This window comes from Pelobates fuscus, chromosome 3 (genome assembly GCF_036172605.1).
Source record: "Pelobates fuscus isolate aPelFus1 chromosome 3, aPelFus1.pri, whole genome shotgun sequence".
Lineage (NCBI taxonomy): Eukaryota > Metazoa > Chordata > Amphibia > Anura > Pelobatidae > Pelobates > Pelobates fuscus.
Window position 1 is genome coordinate 264,853,140 of NC_086319.1, and position 22,775 is coordinate 264,875,914.

Consider the following 22,775-nt stretch of genomic DNA (forward strand, 5'->3'; position numbering starts at 1 on the left):
TTCAGAGGTCTGTGTATATTTTATAAAGACTTCTGGTTGCTTAGGGTGCAGTGGAAGGTGGATATACTGGCCTGGAAGCTGTCCCACATGCCTGCTGCCATCATCATCCTGGGAACCTTCATCTCCCAGGAGCCATATCAGTGTCCGTGGATCAAACGGTACCAGGCCGCCCAGGGCCGGCCTTTGGGGTGTGCGAGCCTGCCGGCTAATGCAGGGCTGGCATTGCCCAAGTGCCAGCCCTGCAATGTGCCTGCGGACCGGAGGGGAGATCAGAGATCTCCCTCCCCGGTCCGCAGGCACTGTGCTGACAGCCGGCAGGGGAGGGAGTGAGAGAGGACCCGGGAGCTCTTACCTGCAGCTCCTCCGGGTCCTCCTCTCGCGAGATTTGGAGCGTTGCCGCGGTAACCACGGCAACGCTCCAAATCTCGAGAGAGTGAACTCTAGCCATGTAACTGGGCTAGAGTTCATGGGACCACCAGGGAATCCCCACAGGACTACCAGGGACTAAGAAATGTCCCCCTCCTCCCAGTAAAGGTAAGAAGGGAGGGGGGACATGAATATATTAATTTTAATTAAATAAAAAAAAAAAAAAGCCTCCCTACCCTCCTTATCCCCCCCCCCTACACACACTGCCCCCATGCACACACTACACACATTGCCCCACAAACACTGCCCCCATGCACACTGCCCCACGCACACACTACACACATTGCCCCACAAACACTGCCCCATACACACTACTCCACAAAAACACTGCCCCCATGCACACACTACCCCACAAACACTGCCCCATGCACACACTACCCCACAAACACTGCCCCATACACACACTGCCCCACAAACACTGCCCCCATACACACACTACCCCACAAAAACACTGCCCCATGCACACACTACCCCAACAAAATCTGCCCCATGCACACACTACACACACTGCCCCACAAACACTGCCCCCATACACACACCGCCCCACAAACACTGCCCCCATACACATACCGCCCCACAAACACTGCCCCCCACACACACCGCCCCACAAACACTGCCCCAAACACACACACTGCCACCGCTCACACACACACTGCAACCCTGACATACACTGCCGCCCTCACGCACTTCACCACTCACACACACTTCACCCCTAACACATACCACTGCTCTTATGCCCAATATCCAAGCAGACCCCAGGTAAGTTGTCAACGGTTTGACTACTTACTCTGGGATGGGATCCTGGCACTACTGGCGCCATAACTACTACACAGAGCTGTAGTGGTTATTGTGCCTGGATTATTTCTTTAAATAATCTACAAGTGCCCCTCCCGAGATCAGGTTCTGGATCCGCCACTGGTGCGAGCTGTGCGGTCGCACAGGGCGCCATAACACAAGGGGCGCCCTGGCAGCCGACACGGCTCGCAAGCTGAAACCCTGATGGTCCAGTGGTGCACCTAGCAGCAGCTGCAGCTAGATCATCATAACTTCTCCCTCGCGGTTCTGACGCTCACTTAGTGAATCAGAGGCAGCCTCAGAGATTCCCAGCCTGCGCTCTGACTCCACACAGCGCCAGAACCTCGAGGGAGAAGTTATGATCAGCACTCCCTGCTATTCACCTCCAGCCCACGAGAGGCCGGCACTGGAGACCAGGGACAGAGGAGACTTGTGATCGGGCACCAGAGAGAAGGGGCACTGCATGAAAGCAGAGGCAGCTTGGGACAAGGTAGGTAGGTGACTGAAATACAGTCTTGAGTTCCCAGCCACAGAAACTCCCCCAGTCTGTGACTGGGAAAGAAGCTGCTGAGTATAGGTGGTGATACATCAGCATTAGTCTGCTGGTGTAACACTACCTACCTATCCTGTCTGTCACATACCCTCATCTGTACCCCATTTTATTAACTCTCACATGAACATGCTATACATTCAGTCTGCGGATGTGTGGGACCCTGAACCAACAATTTTGAGTCTGTCTTTATGTGACTGTGTTTGTGATTTTCTGACTATGTATGTGTCTGTGTGTTTTTTTTAATATATGTGACTGTTTTTTTTTTTTTTGTCTTATTAAATCAAAACAAGCCGGCCACGGAAAAATTATCAAACGTTTACGGGTCCGCGGCGATAAAAAGGTTGGGGAGCACTGCTCTAGGGCATGCATGAGAGTACATCACAACTGATTGAGACAAAGCAGTCCCTAAAGTCTTACGATATCTTTAAATTGTGTTGGATTTTCAATAAAAATAATTAGAACGCAGTCAATGAGTATTTCATAAAGATTACATCTTTATGAAATACATTGACATAGCCACTTTAAGAGCCCAAAGACATCCAATAACACAAAAAAAGAATCTTTCCATCAATATTATCTCAATCTGCATTTTTGGTGTAAAAAAAAAAACCCACTATCTACAGTTGCAAATTTCTACTCTTGAAGTGAATAACAATAAAAACAGTCTATTCACGTCACTTGCTATTAGAGTGCCTTCCATCAACTTCGTGCTATCATGAGGTTATAATCTAAAGGTGCAAAAAATGTTTAACTTGTGTGTTGTAAACCACTTTTTTTTTTTTAAAGTGAAAACATAATTGTGGGTGTTTATATAAAAATGTTTGGTTATCTTTCCATTTGACTAGTTTTCTTCTTTTATAGCAAATAGCGGAGGCTTATGTAGAATTGGTCTCAGCTGGCAGAAAAGACTTGTTATAAGTACTCTATAGCAAAATCATGAATATGTTGATTTGACCTCCTATTTACCAGTATGTTAATGCTTTGTAACAATGCACAGCTGTTATAGCTCTGGTAACCATGAGTCAAACCAAAGGGCTGTTGCACCACAATTATGGGAAACAGAGTACAAATGTAGGGAGGAGTCAGGTTTAGACAGACTAATTTGAGCAGCTCAGATGCAGCAGCACCTGCCATTTAGATAGGAGCAAGCAACTGATCTATAACAAAGATTTTCAGGATTCCAGTATGGTTCTAGATTATTGTTAGCAGCATTGAACAAACCATTCTGAACTCGACAACCTTCCTTTCAATACCTTGCATACCATTCCCTTGTATTTGTCATGTCAGTGAACATTCCCAGAGAGGTAAGCAGAAATATCTTTAGGTGTTACCATCTTGTTGGAGGCTGACATTTGACCTTTGTATAGAATTGTGAGGTTATCATGTTTTAAAACAACCTACCAAAAATAAGTAGCAGTGAGAGGACTGCATCCCTCGGTAAAGAGGATTATTTATTACAAAACGTCTTTGCAGAACCTGTTTCACCCTTTCAGTGCAGTCTCTGCAGAGCTTTACCATAACAGAGTAATGCTCTGCCAATCCTCCATACATCCACGCTGATGGGGCAGGGAAGTGAGGGTTGAGCTTACTGGTCACTCAAAATGACACATACATACATTATATATATATATATATATATATATTTGTAATTTTCAATAGGGGCTCAGTCCAGGTGAACTGGTGTGTCTCTCATTCGCATTTAAGCACACAACCAACCTCCACTCTGAGAGGAGAGGGGGCAGAGATCCACTCGCCATACTACTCCCCCTTTCCGTAGAAAGAATTCAAAATGTTACCAAAAAATGTGCAGGATTTTGTACAAGGGAAGGGAGATGAAGGGGGAAAGACATGGTTGATGGTGAAGGGAGAGGTCAGCTCATCATCTCATTACTGTTGGGGCCGCAGGAGGAGTTTTTCATAGAGTCATTCACTTCTCGTCTGAAGGCGGAAAGATTCTGTGTGAACCTACAGGAAGAACCAGCAGCAATTAGCATGGCAGCAGATTGTAGTTTAATATTCTGATCTTCATATGTACCAATCCAGATTACAGATACAGGATTTATAGTTTTCATGGCTACGCCTTGTAGGACTCCACAAATGTTAATGTTCTGTGTCAGTAGAATTAAAACCTAGGAATTATAACCACAACATGCCAATATAGCAGATATGAAGGTTGACCCCTGGTTTTACCAAAACCAAAGCACCCAGGGCCTGACCTCTGCTCACCTATTGCTAATGTGGAGGTCCTACTTTGGCATTGACAGTGCCAGTCTCAATCATACTTTAAATGGCTTTAACCCCTTAAGGACCAAACTTCTGGAATAAAAGGGAATCATGACATGTCACGTGCCCTTAAGGGGTTAAAAGAGAAAAGAGTTAGCAACAGAGGAGCAGGGAGGCTACGGGTGCTTTGGTCAAACAGCTCGAAGATCGTTTGACTAGGATCCAAGGCTGGCACCTACAGCCTAATGACACTGTGACCAGTATATGTCAGTATGATTAAGTGTTTATGATGCTTTGCGTCACTCTTAAGATATGGAATGCATAAACCTGTACCACTTCTGGATACGAATGTATGTTATGTGCCATATTGTCCTATCATTGCTCAAACGTTTATGTACATTACGGCTACTGACTAGGCAGTTCAGTTAGAGTAAATCATATGCTATCCACCTTGTGCAACAATTTCATGAAGCTTGACAGGCTAGGAATAAGACCATATTCTGTGAATAAGGAGATCCTTAAATTAAAAGTATGGTGTACTCTTTTTTTTGAGAGGGGGAGCACACACATCCCATCTTCAAATGCAGACCACAGCAACTACAATTACAGCGCTACGGAACTTGTTGGCACTATATAAATAATAATAATTACAAAACTTCACTTGCTTCTATTCTCCACTTTTCTCAGTTTACTGGTGCCAGTGGGGATTGAGAATTAATTTGTTTGGTTGGAACTCCTATGCTGAATGGGTCAAGAATAGAAAGGAAAAAACAAAACTCCTTGAAAAAAAGCACTAACATAAAGCTCAATGCAGTATGAGAAACCGAAAAATAAGATCCATTCTATGAGCATCTCATGTGTATCTCTGAGATGTTCATCTATATTTCTATCACTATAGTATGGTAGCATACAGACCTGTCTCGATTCTTTGTGAGCAAGTTCCTTTCAATGCCCTCCATCAAATTCTCAAAGCATAGATGCATGGCTTGTTGCTTCTCAGGGGGCTGGCTACTAACAATGCTGCTCCGTAAGTCTGAGAAATACTAAAAAAACAAAATCAAGGGACAATAAGACATGGGTAGGGATAATAGTGAGTGGGCGTTTGGGAATGTATATCATACGGAAATAAAAGGTTATGAGTATGTAAATAGAGTGAGGCATTACAGACAATGCAGCCAGTTGTTGGCAATACAAAATTATAATTGGTACCTTCTCATTGAGGAGAATTAGACCAAGGAGAGGTCTGCTCATGGACCACTGATTCCGACAGTCTTCAAATATGATGATGTTGAGAACAGTGGAGAGCATCTGGGAAAGAAGGATGCATGTAAATTTCAAATTATTCCAAAACTGATTCCAAGTGGGATAACTGTTCATGGAGAATGGTTGAGAAAAACTGAAAGACTGCGAAGTATAATGCATACTACAGGTTAGGGTTCACTCAATGGTGAACAGAGGGAGATTATTTTTTTTTGGAATTACCTGCTGGATCATTTCAGGGTGTTGCTGCATAATATGCAGGAAGCGCTCGCTCTCTTGTGGTGGTGGGGCTCCTCGTTTCTTACCAGTTCGGGATAACTGTTTGAAGAGGTATGTGACTATGTGGTCCAGACAAGAACAGCAGCCTGTGCACACCATGGTGTCTTCAAGAAAACGACACAATGTTAGAGGGAAAAAAAAATTATATTCCACGACGAAAGGACCATGCTAACACTTAATGTAGCAGGCAGTGGGCACACAATATTCAGTCACAAAGGAAAATGAGATGAAAGTCAGAGTATTATTTGGTAGACTGTTACTCACCCAGAGCTGTGAGCCCCTCAGAGATGGAGGACAGAATGTACATGATAACATGTGGCTCGAGGCTGGCGATGAAAGACATGTGATCCTGAGTCAAGACCTCCAGAAGCGAGTAATAGGACTGACTGAGCTTGGGGTAATCCTGCAACCACATGGGGGCACACTCAGTGTTACACAAAGTAACAACAATCACTGAGTTCAGGGCAACACAAATTCCCAAGCGTATACACTTAGGGTTGCAAACAGTGCCAGGACTGTATGAACCTAGTGTAATAATTGCAAATTATGGGGCAAGATAAGTGACGCACAGACAAACAAACACAGGGAAAGCACAATAAAGTCCACACTATAATACAACTATATTTGCCTGGTGTAATAAAATAGTTGTAAGCACTCACAAGCTTAGTAGAACTTCTGAGCTTTGGGCAATATAAAAACAATTAATAAGGTTAAAAGGTAAATAAAAACTTTTAAGGATATAAATATGTTCAGGACAGTGTAAGGGGATTGACTGTTGGAGAAAATTGAAGGAATATGGCAGACATAGGTGGTGATACATATACCAACTGGAATGTCTGACCTTAGACTAACACTTCAAAATAGATGTGTGTGTGTGTGTGTGTCATGGGAGGAAGTAATGAGTGTTACACACACAGTATCACAGGAACAATAATGCTTTATCAGCCAAGCTATTGTTACAAAAATCACAGGAAGCACAGTGTGATTTAAATACAAACCATCACGTTACAGACTTACACCCAGCATAGCACAAATAGAGTGACATATAAACACATCTCCAAAAAATGTTTAGTTTCATAATGCATCAAAATATGATTCACCGCATTCATCTTGCTGGCGAAATTATAAACAACAGATCACTTTGTGCAATAGACAGAAGGCAATCTGTGATAAGTCAACAGATTTTAAATACAGTCTGCACATATCAGCAGACAAAGACATACAATAGGTTAGAAGGTAACTTAATACACATAATTAGATGTGATTTATACAGGTCACTGTGTGGAGCTATAGTATACACACACACACACACACACACACACACAGTTTATATATATATATATATATATATATATATATATATATATATATATATATATACACATACACACACACACACACACACACACGGCATAGGTTGCAGTTTATATGACTATACACAAAAAGATTTAAATAGAATCCAAGTACCAGTAAATCACTGTGTGGCACAGAAAGCAGCAGTTTGACAAATGTTTGCAGAGCATTATCCAGCGCCTCGTCTCCATACAGTCGGAAGACCCCAAAATTTACGTAGCTCCCACTCAGAGCAGCCTTTAGCACCGAGAAACAGATGGATATGCCCTTCAATTTTAACACATACAGCTGCTCCTTTGGCAGCTCCACGAGGGTCAAAATCCTATTACCTGTAAGCAAAAGCATGGTTTTAAAATGGCTCTAAAACTAGTAAAATCTTAAAAAAACATTGCCAAAATAATACAAACAGCAGCAAAATTATTTTTTAACGCAAACCCAAAACCTGTAAATGCGGGGACAACTTGCCTTGAATCCAACCTCGGCAAAACTCTTTGAGTGCTTCCAGGTCCCGACTGATGCCACACCGCATCAATTTTACACTCTATGGACCAATATAAAGCTTCTCATAGAAAAGTATTTGAATGGCCGTTCTCACTCGATCAGAGTGCATGTGTGCTCTGAGCTGGGCAGGAGAGAGGGGGCATTGTGTGGACAAGTGAGGGAGGAGAATACAAAACACACCAAAAAAAATCAGAGGAATACAATGAAATGTAGGGACAGTAGACAGTAGCAAGAGCTTAGAAGGGCTCAAATGGGAAAGGACAGGAGAAGAGATCTAGATCTTGCGAACATGCCCCCAGTGCTACATGTAAGGATAGACGCGCATTAAATCTGTTGCTAAGCCGCAGAGACAACAGATGTAATTTCTGAACAGATTTAACTTTAAGCCAACCTAAGTCACGAGTGCAGGAGGTGTAACTAAGTAGAAATGCTGGGCGCATATGATTTGTTCCTCCATGACCACTTCTTAAAGGGACACTCCAGGCACCCAGACCTCTTCTGCCCATTGGGGTGGTCTGGGTGCCAACTCCTACTACCCTTAACCCTGCAAGTGTAATTATTGCAGCCACTAGAGGGCACTTCCGTGTCCATAGCACAGGAAACCTGTGCTAGAGCGTTGCTGGACGTCATCACGCTGTGTGAGGACCTCCAGCATCGCTCATTTCCCCATAGGAATTTTCAATGCTTTCCTAGAGGGAGCTTTAATGCGCATGTGCGGCATTGCCGTGCATGCGCATTAGGTCTCCACGGCCGGTGGGCGGGATCAGTTTCACCCACCGACCGACGCAATCACTGGGAGGAGCGGCGGCGGAAGAAGCAGCGACGTGGGACATAGTCGCTGCCTCAGGTAAGTCACTGAAGGGGTTTTCACCCCTTCTGCAACCGGGGATGGGGGGGACGGACCTGCAGTGACAGGAAAACGGATTGTTTTCCTGGCACTGGAGTTTCCCTTTAAAGCAGCAGTGGTAATGAAAACTGGAGTAACCCTTTAATAAAAATATTTAATATATATATATATTTTTTTTGCTAAACAACTATTTATACTTAAAGGAACACTCCAATGAAAAGAATATATATTATGGAGGAAGAAATGTAATAAAAAAAAACAAACTTTTTTTTTTTTTTTTTTAAATGCAATTAAGTAGGTATACCCCCAATGAAAACATACATACGTTTTTTTCCACTGGAGGTATACCTAAACCCTCTCCCTTAATTTTGTGAAATTTAGAGTTCAATAAATAACTCAGGCTGTTTATTTATTGCTTTCAAAAATGTGGCAATGTTTCCACTTCTCAGAAGACTTTAACAAAGCATGAGGGCTATTTACATCAGTCCCTGGAAGTAAGCTCTCATGTCATATCAATTATTAAAGTTAGATAAATTGGTCCTTGATATTTACATACCATAAGTTGTGATCATTTTACTGGTCTCTCTGAAAAGAAGAATTCCATTAGGAGATGAGACATCAAACTGCAACCTCTGTGATCTGCAGGACAGCATGGACAAAAATAATAAATTAAGCAAACGGATAACTGAAAAAAGGAGGAGAAACTATACATAAACCAGAACCAATAAGAAAGAAAAGATTGTAAAGAACGGAGAAGAAAGAGCAGGACAGCGAAGGACTGGAGACAAACCTGTTATGCACCAGTTCTGCCATTAGTTTGAGAATAGGGGTTGTACATGCTGGATCATGGAACCAGAGCTCTAATGCCCTCTGGAGGATGGGCATGTAGGCTGGGTATCTTGTAAGGGTTAAGGATTTAATTCTACAAATCTATATACCCACAGGAGAATTGCTAGCCTTTGCTTCTTTTCATTTCATGCATCTAACATGATCTTATGCAAACCTTATAGACAAAAACAATTCACAGTAAAGCTGTAAGAAACTATTTCTATGATTTTCTCTAAGATGATATAACCCAAAGTCCACTTTATTTGCCATAGAAATAACACAGAAACACCCCCACTACCATTTTGTAAAACCCAAGCTCCACTCTCAGGATACATCCAGTCAAACAGCATCATGAAGCTGCTTTTAGCATTGAATGCAAAGGCAATCCCTCTCAGGTCTCTCACCAATCCAACAAGGCTCCTCTACAAAAAGGAAAACAGAATCTTAAACAGAGCAGGAGAAATCTTCCTTGTATAGAATGTAAATACATATTTTATAGAATTATTTAATGAGAAATTATGCTCTTCTGTGCAACAGAACAAGGTTACAAAAGATACTGACACACATCTGGTGGCTTTTCAGAGCGGTTAAAGCGGAGCATGGTGAATGGATCTGAGTGTTAGATGTGGCATGTGAGGAGTCCAGGACAGCAGAGCTCTGTGAATTCGACTTTTTGTAAAGTAATTGGATTCTTTAACAGTTTCCAAACAAAAACACAGTAAAAGCATCATTATTTTAAGCAAAGTGCCAAGTATCTGAACCACAGTTCTGCATACTACTAGCAATGACACGCCGACATCTGAGTTGGTCATCTTAGCGTGGATTGTCTGCAGTGACCGTACCAGTTGAAATAGCCTTACTGTGTAGTTTCCCTAACAGAGGTCCCTCCAGTACTGCAGACATGGCGCATCTAATGATTTTGACGGTTTCAGATTTGCTGTCCAATAATACACCCAAGACTAGTATTGGGAAGTAAAAGCATTACTCTCTTTATTGAACCAAAACATTGTCATTTATAAACAGAAAAGTACATTAACACAGGTAAGAAGACAAATTGTGTTTTTTACACAGATCAATAAGACCAAGCAGAGAGGAACAGTGGAGCCATTGGAACCAAATACTCCAGTAACAATCAGAAGGAGATTGTTATAATTATAGATGAACTGTAAACGTTTTCAATACAAGGTGATTAAAAGCGTGACACAAAGTGACCAATCATAGATGGGAATCTTGACAGTAACAAATCCCTTTCGTGGGCATTCACCGAAAGGAATTCCTGTATTAGGTACCCTTACTCTTGTGTGGTCCCAGTAAGGACTTTCTCTAGTCTAGTTCTCCAACCCGTGTTTTAGTTTATGGGTTGGACCCAGTGTATATTAAACCATTTACACAATAAAGTATTTCCTCTAGTCTATATCTCACTTTACAGTATGGATTCCATGTATGTCACATTTATACAATATACAATATACAAAATCGCTGTCGTTAACTTTATTTATTTGACTGCCTCCACTAAAAGCAAAACTAAACAAAGACAAGATGTCTTACCTTGGCCTCCTGCTCATTGAAATTGTTAGTGTTAAACATTTGTGCCATTGATTCAAAGGCAGCAGTGAGTGGTAGCATGAACTGAGAGAACTGTTCCTCATCCTCCCCTAACAGGAGAAAAAAAAACATAATGAAGAGGCATATACACCCAGGGATTGTCATGCTACTCCCCCATCAACACACTGCACCATACCTAAATCCACCATGAGGAGTCGTCCCAATGCAGTGTAGAAGGTGGTTCTACATCGCATGTCCGACAGGTTTGACTGGCTGTTAATGCCCAGGAAGGAGAAATGCTCACTCTGAAACAAATTACAGAGATATGAGAGCAGACAGACGTGAGCGATGCTATCTGTATTACATAGGGAATCGAGGATCAAATTGTTTTAGGTTACAGTATTGTATTTATATATTAAAGTTTTACTAAATTGGAATCTCTACTTATAAAAATATTTGAGTATGCCCAATAGCATTAAAAAAACAAAAAACATGCAAACCGAAATATACTAATTGTATATTTAAACATTTTTCAAATGTATTTCAAATGTAAATGTATTTTTTTTTATATTAGATTACCACATAATCCCTACAGTACAGTACAGATGGTTCAGGTGAACATTATAAATTATTTTCAGCATTAATGAAAGACAAGACATTACGGTTTGCATCACTAACTAATGTTTGCAAAAAGAATGTCAGATTGAAGGGTTCCCCTTGTTGAAAGCATTTCTTTACTGACCCTGTACCCAAGGAAGGAAAAGGAAACCCACCACTACAATTATACATCAGATTACCATCACAAAGGACATATAGGATCATATAGACAACAGAGTCAGAAACAAGGTAACACAAAAACCTCACTGCTAGCAAGGAACATGATAAACAGAAACGTATCAATAACTGTATGATAATCCAGCTCTACAAAAGGTTTTGACCTATTCACAGACAAGGTGAGTTAAAGGAACACTGCAGCATTATAAATGCCTTCATTTTTAATGCAGGCGTGTTTAACTACGCTCTTCCCCTATACCCCCCCAGCCCTGGCTGCCTGATTCACCGCTGGGGGGTTGCAACCCAGAGGCTTTAGAAACGTGCTGTTTTTTTCTTGAAATCATCGCTTTTTCTAAAGTCAAAATAGGGGACATTATTTTATCCCCTAAAGCATTTTAGGGGTTAACTAGAGGTTTGGAGTGTTCCTTTAAGTATTGGTACTTACCGTGTGATTGTTTAGCATGAATTGCACAGCACTGAGTTTCACCAGTTTTCTAACACTGCTGTATGTGCAAGGTGTTAAGGAAAAGCATCAGATTCAATGACAATAGCATACTCTACCCACTAAAATATATTATATACAGGAGGATCATATTTTCCCTTAGAAATGTATGCAAATGAGAATAGATTTAATGTTACTGCACTACCAACTTAGAATTGTAAATATCATGCCCAAGAACTAGAGCACCCCCACAAGCAAAAGACCATTATATGTTAGGATATCCTATGGACAAGTCATTCAGAAGCTGCAAAGTCTTGGAAGTGATGGGTTCACATCGGCCCCAGTATTTCAAGTTTGTAATTCTGTGGGAAAAAAACAATAGTTTGTGTCAAGTCTCACCAATATTGACATGTGCATTTTAATATCTCAATCTCATCAATACACACTCTGTAAATAACAAGCAATATCTGTGGAAAGGTTGATGACAAGCCAACAGGGTCAGGCAAAGATTGAAAGGAAAGAACAGCACGAGGAAAAGGCAACATTAATGAAAGGTAAACATGCAGTGGGGAAGGGATGGGTGTCAGGTGCCCATACAGAACATTTGTTTGCATATTCACCTATTATTTATTCAGAACAGACAAATTAAGTAATACTGGATGTGGCTAAAAGGAAAATATTAGTTTGAGAAACAAACAGACACAATATGCTCTGGAAGCCCTGCCTGCATGCTTGCAATCTGGTTATGTACAGGATAGTAGAATGCAACACGCACACCACCACCTAACAAGCCTCACATTTTGCCAATGAAGATGCTCAACACCATAGTCTCATCATTCAGGCCTAGAACATCTGAAAGACGGCGGTAGAGCTATTATGGAGAGAGAGAAAAAAAAAATGTAAAAATAAGCAGACTGAAAGTCACTTGCAGACATACCAACCGATTTACTGAATATTTTTCTATAACCAAACCCCTTTAAACCCCACAGCACTGAAAATGGAGGCTGCAATAAGGAGAAACGAGCGTCTGCCAAGTGATCACAAAATAAATCATATGTAATATGCACTTATTGTTCTGCTTTGCTTCAACACATTCTTATCACTGTGTGTCTTCTGCATTAGTCTCTAATAAGTACCCATAGTAGTCTCACCTTGGAGGATTTTTGCACTTGATCTCCAATGTATATTTTCCTGAATTGTTCAAAGAAACTCAGCATGGACAGTTCCAGCTTTTCATTGCCAGCCTGTGCTAGACGTGAGTCAGTGAGGTTCATCAGCTGTAAAACTCTGCAAAAACAGAAGGTGGACAAACAACTTCAGGTACAAAAAAGGGGGAGTGCTAAATCATTACAAAGCCCACCAAAATTTAATCTGTAAGAAAATTGCTGGGGTTTTTTTTGGGATTATCTATCCTAATATACCCCCTGTGTCTTAATGGTTATGCTACCCCCTCTAACACTTGCCTTTATTTATCTCTTATTCCTTATGCTAAATCTCAATACCTGGGTGCAGTCATTTTGTTATTTTCTGCCATGACGTCAGCTATTTGCCAACTGTGGGATTGACTTTACTGATGGATTGTGGCTCAATCCGATTGGCAACTGAAACAGAACCTTGCTGTAATCTCTGCCCATTGTTAAGTTCTGTCAACTTGACTGCTAGACATAAGGAAAAGTAGTTCCTACTTTTTCTTATGAGTTTTATCAAACCTAAAGCATTCAGGACAAAAAAAATAAAAAATTCCTGGATTTTTGATTTTGATCCATAAGAAGCTGTATAGAAGCAGATTAGATTTTTTGTGACAGAGCCACTTTTAGCCCTAGGTAAGAACACAACAGGATAGAGATAAATAGAGAGGGAGAGAGATAATTTATTTGGAGGCAAAATGCATGGGAAAAAAAGCCTTATTAATATTAAAATAACTAAAATGGGGCGGAGCTTAACCACGGAGCTGAGCGGTCGCATGGCCTCAGAGCTCCTACAAACGGACACTAACAAAACGGCGGATTGGGGCAAAAAAAAAAAACCCCAGCAAAACCCACTGCAAACATCCAACGAGCAGGGGAACACAGTATGGGTCGAAAGACCAAAAACCAAAAAACCGGACGGGCAACGGCAAAGCCTGAACATTGGAGAGCTGCTGAGGAAAACTCAGGGAGCTGCTGGGCCCAAGATGGCCGACTACCCAGAGGCCTACTCAGAGCTATCAGAAGACTCCTCACTGGAGGAAGAAACGTACACCTTGCTAGCCGGGCGGGCACATAAGCCGAAACACTTGAGCTCTGATACTACGCCTGTCACAGGAGAAGTGCTGAAGAAACTTTTGGCTGACCTGCAGGCTAACATCCACTCTGATGTGGCCAGTCTGCGCACAGACATCCAATGCCTGTCAGGAAGGCTGAGCACCCTGGAGAACACCTCCGACACCCACGAGGTGCAAATCACATCCTTACAGCAGGAGATACAGGGGCTGAAGAAGCGCAATGCGGACTATGATCGGAGATTTGCAGACGCGTGAACATTAAGGTACGGGGCATAAAAGAAGATATCCCAACAGAGGAACTACCGCACATGGTGCGCAGGCTCCTGCCGGCGCTGCTCCACCCACGGCAAGTGAAAAATATAGAGCTGAATGGCACTTTCAGAGCCCCAAAACCAGCAAGCGCGCCTAGCACAGCCACCAGAGACCTTATCGTATGCTTCCAAAAGAGGAAAGACAGAGCAGCGACACTGGCAGCAGTCCGAGACCACACGCCATACCAGTTCGAATCAATGTCGCTCACTTTCTTTGCGGACATCTCGGGCGATACACTGGCCTGGCGGAAGTCCCTCAAGCCCTTCACATCCCTCCTAACCCAACAAGGGATACAGTACAGATGGCGACCTACCCGCTCCCTCTCCGTCCTACATAACAATGCCAGACATCAAGTCATCGACCTACAGGGGTACAGAGCCTACTACCCACACTGGGATTATCTCAAGCGAGGATGAAACCCGCAGAAACCCACATGGATGGAACCCGGAGAAGGCGACTACCTTCGTTCCACGGCAGAACAACCATGGCTCAAGCACTGCCGCCTCCACCTGATACCTGCAATGTGACTTACCATGTAACCTAAGGACCTTTAGCAGTTACTGCATTATAGTCACCCCAGCGTTCAACATTCCACACATCCCGTATGCATAGACTCCCTTAACCGGCGCCCACTGACCCTAACACTGCTCTCACAATGTAACCAAGATGGCTACCACATATTAAGTAATCTCTCCCCCCCCCCCCCCCCCCCGCCAGCCCCATGCCCTAGCAAAGGGACAAACACACAAAGAGCTTAACCTGGCGGTGTAATTCCACCCACCCAGTACATAACTGCACGACTAGACCGACCTGCTATACAAGGCCATGATAGAAGTACATATTTAAACGCAAAGCAACCTCGTATACATGTATAACACAACCACAATAGGTTACGCGCAATCTATAACACTCGCACTTTTATGCTGTGGATACTCACTTCGCCTATGTGGCGCATTTACTGTAATAATAGGTTGTTCAGCCTTGCGGTTTGCGACAAAATAAGCGGCAAACAGTTAAATAATACCAAGCTATGATGTTACTAGTTTACCTAACTCATATATAATATAAAAATCGTGCATGACTCCCCGACCATCCCTATGTAATACACGTTGAGTCGCCTAAGGAATGCCGTTGGGGTACCTTAGGCTTGCTGTAACCTCTATATGCACTGCAAAAATACCAACAAAAAAAATAAAAAATAACTAAAATGATGTTAACAGTTCATTGGGAGTTGCTTTACAGTCGGTATAAGTGCAAAGGGGACAAGATTTTAAGCGCCTAAATCCTTTTTTTGTGGATTTAAAAGAATACACCACTGGAATTTAGCCATTTATTACATAACCCACTAAAAAACATGCACATGTTTTGCTGCATGTTTACTTTGGGTTACATGAAAAACAGCTAGCAAACACTGCTGACCTTTTGTATGCAGACTATGAAAGCCCTCCCCTCTTTCCCAAGTACAGACTTTATGGCTATATAGTTAAAATTCTCGTTCGCTTTTTTTTTGTCAATCTTTATTTTATTAAGGCATACATGAAGGGTACAGAATAAAGAAAGGGAAATGCAAGGGTATTCCACAAAAAAGGGTTATCACAGCGAATAACAGTGTTATTTACATCTCCGGATTATGAATGCCCCATTTTTTATTCTTTAAAGTCGTTGAACAGACACATATTTTAAACAAGTTGTGGTAAGATGCAGTATAACGGGTGCGGCCTTTCCAGTGTATCTAGTGTCGTGGTGTCTCACTAGGTGTCGTAGGCTCGTCTAACGTTTAGCATATTCTGTGGGACACAGGACATGCGGTGTCTATGACGTCGTGATATTGCAGGCTAAGCTTACTGCGCTATCAGGCTAACCCTACTGCATAACCTGCTGTACGTCTAGGAGATTGTTGTGGTCAAGACGTGAAATCTAGGGTAGGCTAGATCTACATTGAACATTTAAACAATGAAACCATCTATTGCACCCAAAGTAGACTGTCAGTAAGTATGTATAACTATACAATGGTATATAGTGGGATTACAAGCAATGGGTCCTCAGACCCATTTGGGTGCAAGCTATTACACCAAAAGGAAATTACCCCAGGTTAAACATACACATGGGTGGTGAAACCGAGCCTGCATTGTGGGTAGTCATTTACCAGGCTTTACCAGGCTTCTTGATATGGTGAACAACGTTGATGCGTATGGGTGTGCAGTCTAAGCATGCGGTAGCTAGCAAGAGTGGTAATCTGGGTAAGTATGTCTATACGGTTGCGTGCTGTCTGCATGAACTATATTTTTATAACATAGAAAAATCAAGGCTCAATCGGGTCTGCTGCCCATAAGCGTATCTGAGGGCTTGTTTATCCAGTAGTTTAAGTAAATTTTCAACACAGTCATAATTGTTAGGTACAATTGTCGCAGTATCACCTAAGCTGGTCTGGTAGCATTACAGGTACCGAGGGTATACTATGCTAGGTATTTAAACATGTTAATGTGGTTAGGGTCTGTAGTATTAGAGCGTAAATAAGGTACATAAGCCTCTAACACATGCAATACTCTCACATGGCAGAAACATGCCAAGTTGACCACAGGCTGAGCCAAGAAATACTGTGTGTGTTGTGGTAGGATTAGGGCGTAAAACAGTATGATTGCTAGTTTCAACATGGGCAATATATAAATGAAGAATAAAAAACAAACAACAAAAAGAAAACGTAATGTAGACAACGTTAAATCATGTTGGTAGATTATAACTGGCTGTTACCCTGGTTATACTGGGTCTGGTGTGAGTCTGTTTATGGCGTTTAGCCTATGCCACTTAAAGTCCAAGTACAGTGAGGACGCCTGAGACCAGTCTCGGTTTCCCCCACCTGCTCTCTCTGTGTGCGGTGCAGTGGCAGGAGCAGGTGTGTCTCTGCTCCCCGCGTTGCAGCTCTCCCCCCGTACATCCTGGGAGCCCGTCGTCCAGGTGCCGTGTGTCTTCGGCATATGGGTTTTGGCACGGCCCGTGCAGGTAGCTTCAGCCGCCTCCCATTCCTGTCTGTGATGATGTGCTGTCTCCTCAGCGTCATCTGTGGGTGCTTTGGACGTTGAGTAGAGTTCGCCGGGTGGGTTTCGTGGTTTGCCACTGTTGTTGGCAGTTGCTGTCGCTTCGGCCCGTAGACTCCACGTGTCTGCTGGCTGTGGCTCACCTTGTGTGTCGCTGGAGCTCGCGGTGGTGCCGGCTCTGTGCGGGTGAGTGTCAGCTGCTTTGCAGGTATGTTTGTGCCTGCCAGTTGCTCCCTGGACGCCAGCTTCGTCCAGAACTTGGCGAACAGCTCGTCCAGTTTAGCTTCAAGCTCCGCATTCCTTGAGGGCCAGGTGCACGTGGCGGCGGCCATGTTGTCTCGCTTCATGTCGCTCCACTGCTCGCCATGCGTCTCAGCTGGCGCAGTTGTGGGTAGGTTGCTTCTTTGCGTTGGACCGGGATAACCCCCGCCGGTCCTGGGGGGGGAGCAGGGCATCTGTTGGGCCGTGCCTCCAGTGTCTGGGCGAGGAGAGCGGCCGCCTCTCCCCGTTCCCATCCCCCGCAGGCCGCGGCTTTCCATTCTGGGTGTCTGATCCGTCAGCCCTCAATAAGGGTTTCAGGTTTGCTGCCGGGTCACCCCTGTTGTAGGTGGCTTATCCCGGATTCTTTAGGCTTCAATTTAGCGAGTTTTTAACAAGAAATTGGCAAACACAGCGGGAGCCCAGCTTTTCTGCGACTACTCAGCTTGATGGCTTGGCCCTGCCCCCCTCGTTAGCTTTTTAATCCTCCTGACATGTTCAGTTAAATGAAATTAATTTGCTTCCTCCAGCTAGGCTACACAATCTATGCCTTAATGTTTATGCTGCCCGGCACTATTATAGATCCACACCATTCTAAATGTATGACCATAGACACAAGGAACAGGGTCACTGCTCAATAGGCCAGCCTACACTGCTTACCGACACACCAGTTCCCCATCCATGGCATCCTGCTCATCTGTGCTGGCAAAGGAGACTCTACCTCCAATCACGGCACCAATAATGTATACCAACCAAGTAAGGCGGCCTATGGAGAGAGTAAGGATGAAATGAGTTGCAAAATTAAGGAATGTGTGGAAAAGTGTGATAAAACCTAGAAAGATATCTAGGGATAAAAAGGAAAAAACATAAGAAATTGGCAAAATAAAAAAATTTAAAGGGACATTGTCGACCCCTAAAGCACTTCAGCCGACTCACTTTGCTTGAATGATCATTTAAGTGAAAGTGAGAACATCCATAGGGAAGTATTATCAGCTTCATTATGAGAAGCTTTCTAATGGGCGATCGTATTTGAATGGTGCATTCCCACCAATGATCAATTTCATCTAATAAAAAGGAAAGCAATCTTTAATATTTTCTTGGGGTGCACTTGGTACCTAAATGCTTAAAGAAATACTAATCTTGTTAAAATTATAGTTTTTAACTTTGTAATGTTGTATGAATGTTATGCAAGGACAGGGGGAACCCAAAAGAAAATCAAACAGCAGGACCACAAAACAGCTTGCTGATATAAGAACAACTCTGTTAAATAGTAGTGCACACCTTCTTGAACAGTAAGCTCCATGCTGGGGGCAGAACCACTTTGTAGCAGCTCCTGGTAGGTTTGGGCTGACTGGTCAAATAGCTGCACCAATAGAGCACAGGTCTTGTCATACTCGCAGCGTCCAATGGTAGAGAGCTGGTCCAGCTGCTGCTGAACTAGACCGGCATCCTCCAGAGGATCCTCCAGCCCGTCCCTGCAACGCACAACCAAAGAGTTACTGCCATTCAAACAAACTTTTTTATACATGCTTTCAGATAAATTGAGCCGTAGGAAGATATATGTGAAATGCAATGATCTAATATTATATACAGTGGGAAGATTTTAATTAAAAAAATGTTGCCCCAAAACAGGCATAATTTGGTACCTGAGGATGATGTGCACAGACTCCAGGCGAGATGTGACATAGGCCTTTGTCACCTCTGGCGTGTAGGTCTCCAGAAGATGAGGCTCTGTCGCCTTCACGTAAGGAACAGATGCCGCAAGACGTTGCCACAAACTTAGGAGATAATGCACAGAATTTGGTGCAAATTCCCAGTGCTGAGGGCAACAAGAAACATTTACAATAATTTTTGTATTGGTGCACCTAAACTGCTGCTAAAAAATGATGTCCAGCACTTCTTATTGTGAAAAAAATAGTATCCCTTTATTGGCATACCGCAACGTTTCGACTGTGTCTTTATCAAGCAATGTCAAGACATATTCCTGAGGGAGGGTCTGTAATTGGTTTTATCCCTTTGACCTCAGGCTAAAGTACAATTTGACTGCTGTAGTCTTATCATTGTAACAAATGTACTCCCAAGATGAAGCCAGTATGACCACTGTCCAAAGCTCTGTAAATGGACAGGCTACATTATTACCTATTACAAACAACTATCCCTATGTAGGTGTAACTGCATGCTCTAATCTGTGGTATGACAAATCCTAAACATCCTATTCTACAGGTGATATATGCATGCTCTTTTTACGTTCATAGATTTCCTTGCAGAATGGGACTAAATATCTAATTTAAACAGAGTGTGCATTCTCGCCTGATTTTCTTCTGTACCTGTAGACTTGTGACTGTGAAGTTAGCAATCAGTCTGATGACCTCAGGATAATTCTCCACCTTGACTAGTTCCCCAAGTTGGTAATTGCTCTTCAGACGGGCAAGGAGTCGGCAAAACTCATGATAATTATTGGGGTCAGACAAACTCTATGGATAAATTAGTTAAGACCAACATCAATGTCACTCAGGATGCAGGTGTTCTCCTATTACCATTGCTCTCAGTATATTGCAATCAGATGTTGGGTAAAAATCCACTGAATTATACAATATACATTATTTAAGTCTAATCAGGACTGCTGATGTGCCAGATATCAACAATAGGGATCGACCGATATGTATTTTTTAGAGCCAATACAAATACCGATATTCTGTGAACTATCAGGCCAATAGCCTATATAATTTGCCGATATTCTGTACATTTACCATTTTGGAAAATAAAAACTATTTCTAAAGGTAAATGCACAAAATATACATGCCACGTGTAGTGGATGCAGTGTGTTTAGACAGGGGAGCTGTGTGTGTTTGTGTAGTGTGTGTGTTGTGGATGCAGTGTGTGTGTGTGTTGTGGATGCAGTGTGTGTGTGTTGTGGATGCAGTGTGTGTGTGTTGTGGATGCAGTGTGTGTGTTGTGGATGCAGTGTGTGTGTGTTGTGGATGCAGTGTGTGTGTGTTGTGGATGCAGTGTGTGTGTGTTGTGGATGCAGTGTGTGTGTGTTGTGGATGCAGTGTGTGTGTGTTGTGGATGCAGTGTGTGTGTTGTGGATGCAGTGTGTGTGTTGTGGATGCAGTGTGTGTGTTGTGGATGCAGTGTGTGTGTTGTGGATGCAGTGTGTGTGTGTTGTGGATGCAGTGTGTGTGTTGTGGATGCAGTGTGTGTGTGTGTTGTGGATGCAGTGTGTGTGTGTTGTGGATGCAGTGTGTGTGTGTTGTGGATGCAGTGTGTGTGTTGTGGATGCAGTGTGTGTGTGTTGTGGATGCAGTGTGTGTGTTGTGGATGCAGTGTGTGTGTTGTGGATGCAGTGTGTGTGTTGTGGATGCAGTGTGTGTGTTGTGGATGCAGTGTGTGTGTTGTGGATGCAGTGTGTTTGTGTAGTGTGTGTGTTGTGGATGCAGTGTGTATTTGTCTAGTGTGTGTAGTGGATGCAGTGTGTATTAGTGTAGTGTGTATATAATGAAAGCAGAGTGTTTGTGTAGTGTGCGTAAAGTGAATGCTGTATATACTAAATGCAGAGTGTGTGTATTTGTGTAGTGTGTGTTTATATAGTGTGTATATAATGCATTATATACACACTATGCAAACACACTGCATTATATAAACACACTACACAAACACACTGCATTATATACACAGTGTGTTTGTGTAGTGTGTATATAATGCACTGTGTGTGTATTTTTATATTGTGTGTATATAATGCAGTGTGTGTGTTTGTATATTGTGTGTATATAATGCAGTGTGCATTATATAAACACACTACACAAACAACACACTATACAAACACACACACAATATACAAACACACTGCATTATATACACACACAATATACAAACACTGCATTTTATACAGACACTATACAAACACACTGCATTATATGCACACAATATACAAACACACAAACTGCATTATATACACAGTGTGTTTGTGTAGTGTATGTGTATATAATGGAGTGTGTGCGTGTGTGAGGGGGCATTTTTTATTAAATCATTATTTTTTTATATTTAATTATTATTTATTTTTTAGTCCCCCCTCCCTGCTTGTTACCTCGCCAGGGAGGGGGGCTATGACAGTCCCTGGTGATCCAGTGGCATTGGCTGAGCTGTGGGGGAGCGGGCAGCAAGCGTTTACTCACCTCCCAGCAGCTCCTCCAGCTCCCCAGTGTAAGTCTCGCGAGACTTACACTGGGGAGCTGGAGGAGCTGCTGGGAGGTGAGTAAACGCTTGCTGCCCGCCCCCCAGCTTGTAATGAGCCTGGCGGTCCAAGGAGGTATTATCGGCAATATCGGTATCTGAATTGGCAGATACCGATATTGCCGAAAATACCGAATATTGGCCGATTATATCGGTAAAACCGATAATCGGTCGATCCCTAATCACCAATAACTGAAATATAGATCTAAAATATTTAGAATTATAAGTCTCAGTTGTTCCTAATAAATCTTAGTCAACATTTATTATTAGCAGCTGCAATAAACTTTTAAAGTGGTTAGGATATATAAATTTGATGCAATAACTTGGGGTTTCCATGATGTTTTTGTAAATATATATTAAATAAATTGGGAATCCTCATTCCATTACCTGTGGGTTTTCCAATATCCTCTTTACTCCATCCACCAGGTGAGAAAGGAATTTGGCTCTTTCTGCATTATTAAATAGGGAGCGGCGTACAGAGGCAATCTGAACTAGACAGGACAGAACCTGGGGTAAAAGAGACAGCATTTGAAAGAAACAGGTGTATATATATATAGGCAAAATAGTGAAAGGAGAAAGAACAGATGTAACAAACAGAGGAAAGAGGAGAGGAAAAGAAAGCCAAGCCCAAAATCAGAGAGTAAGGACTTGTTTGCAGTCTTGTTGCTACCTTTTACGACTGTTCTGTATAGTGCCTGTCAGTACAGTTAGTGAATAGAGGCTCTTTACTGACTGACAAAATTCACAAGTAGTGACAGGGTGTAAAATGCAGCTGCCACTTAATCCCTTTAGTTAAGGAGTAGTTAACAGCTCCCATTATTCTCTATGGGAGCCAATAACCGCTCTTT

The 22,775-nt window shown here is 42.6% G+C and overlaps 1 protein-coding gene across 1 annotated transcript in view; it reads right to left on the minus strand.

The window, feature by feature from the left end:
• Window positions 1-3,207: 3,207 nt before the first annotated feature.
• The window catches only part of XPO7 (exportin 7), a 48,333-nt gene continuing 28,765 nt past the window's right edge, over window positions 3,208-22,775 (minus strand). Inside the window, exons 9-28 of the mRNA XM_063448488.1 lie at window positions 22,315-22,434; window positions 20,022-20,168; window positions 19,341-19,513; window positions 18,976-19,169; window positions 18,355-18,460; window positions 12,978-13,113; window positions 12,624-12,697; window positions 12,105-12,188; window positions 11,830-11,890; window positions 10,807-10,915; window positions 10,614-10,720; window positions 9,399-9,487; window positions 9,028-9,135; window positions 8,794-8,876; window positions 7,004-7,218; window positions 5,801-5,939; window positions 5,480-5,640; window positions 5,207-5,305; window positions 4,913-5,040; window positions 3,208-3,739 (exon numbers count right to left, since the gene is read on the minus strand). Of these exons, the coding sequence (XP_063304558.1) occupies window positions 3,646-3,739; window positions 4,913-5,040; window positions 5,207-5,305; window positions 5,480-5,640; window positions 5,801-5,939; window positions 7,004-7,218; window positions 8,794-8,876; window positions 9,028-9,135; window positions 9,399-9,487; window positions 10,614-10,720; window positions 10,807-10,915; window positions 11,830-11,890; window positions 12,105-12,188; window positions 12,624-12,697; window positions 12,978-13,113; window positions 18,355-18,460; window positions 18,976-19,169; window positions 19,341-19,513; window positions 20,022-20,168; window positions 22,315-22,434 (2,427 nt within the window). The 3' untranslated portion in view covers window positions 3,208-3,645. The remainder of the gene's footprint in view (window positions 3,740-4,912; window positions 5,041-5,206; window positions 5,306-5,479; window positions 5,641-5,800; window positions 5,940-7,003; window positions 7,219-8,793; window positions 8,877-9,027; window positions 9,136-9,398; window positions 9,488-10,613; window positions 10,721-10,806; window positions 10,916-11,829; window positions 11,891-12,104; window positions 12,189-12,623; window positions 12,698-12,977; window positions 13,114-18,354; window positions 18,461-18,975; window positions 19,170-19,340; window positions 19,514-20,021; window positions 20,169-22,314; window positions 22,435-22,775) is intronic.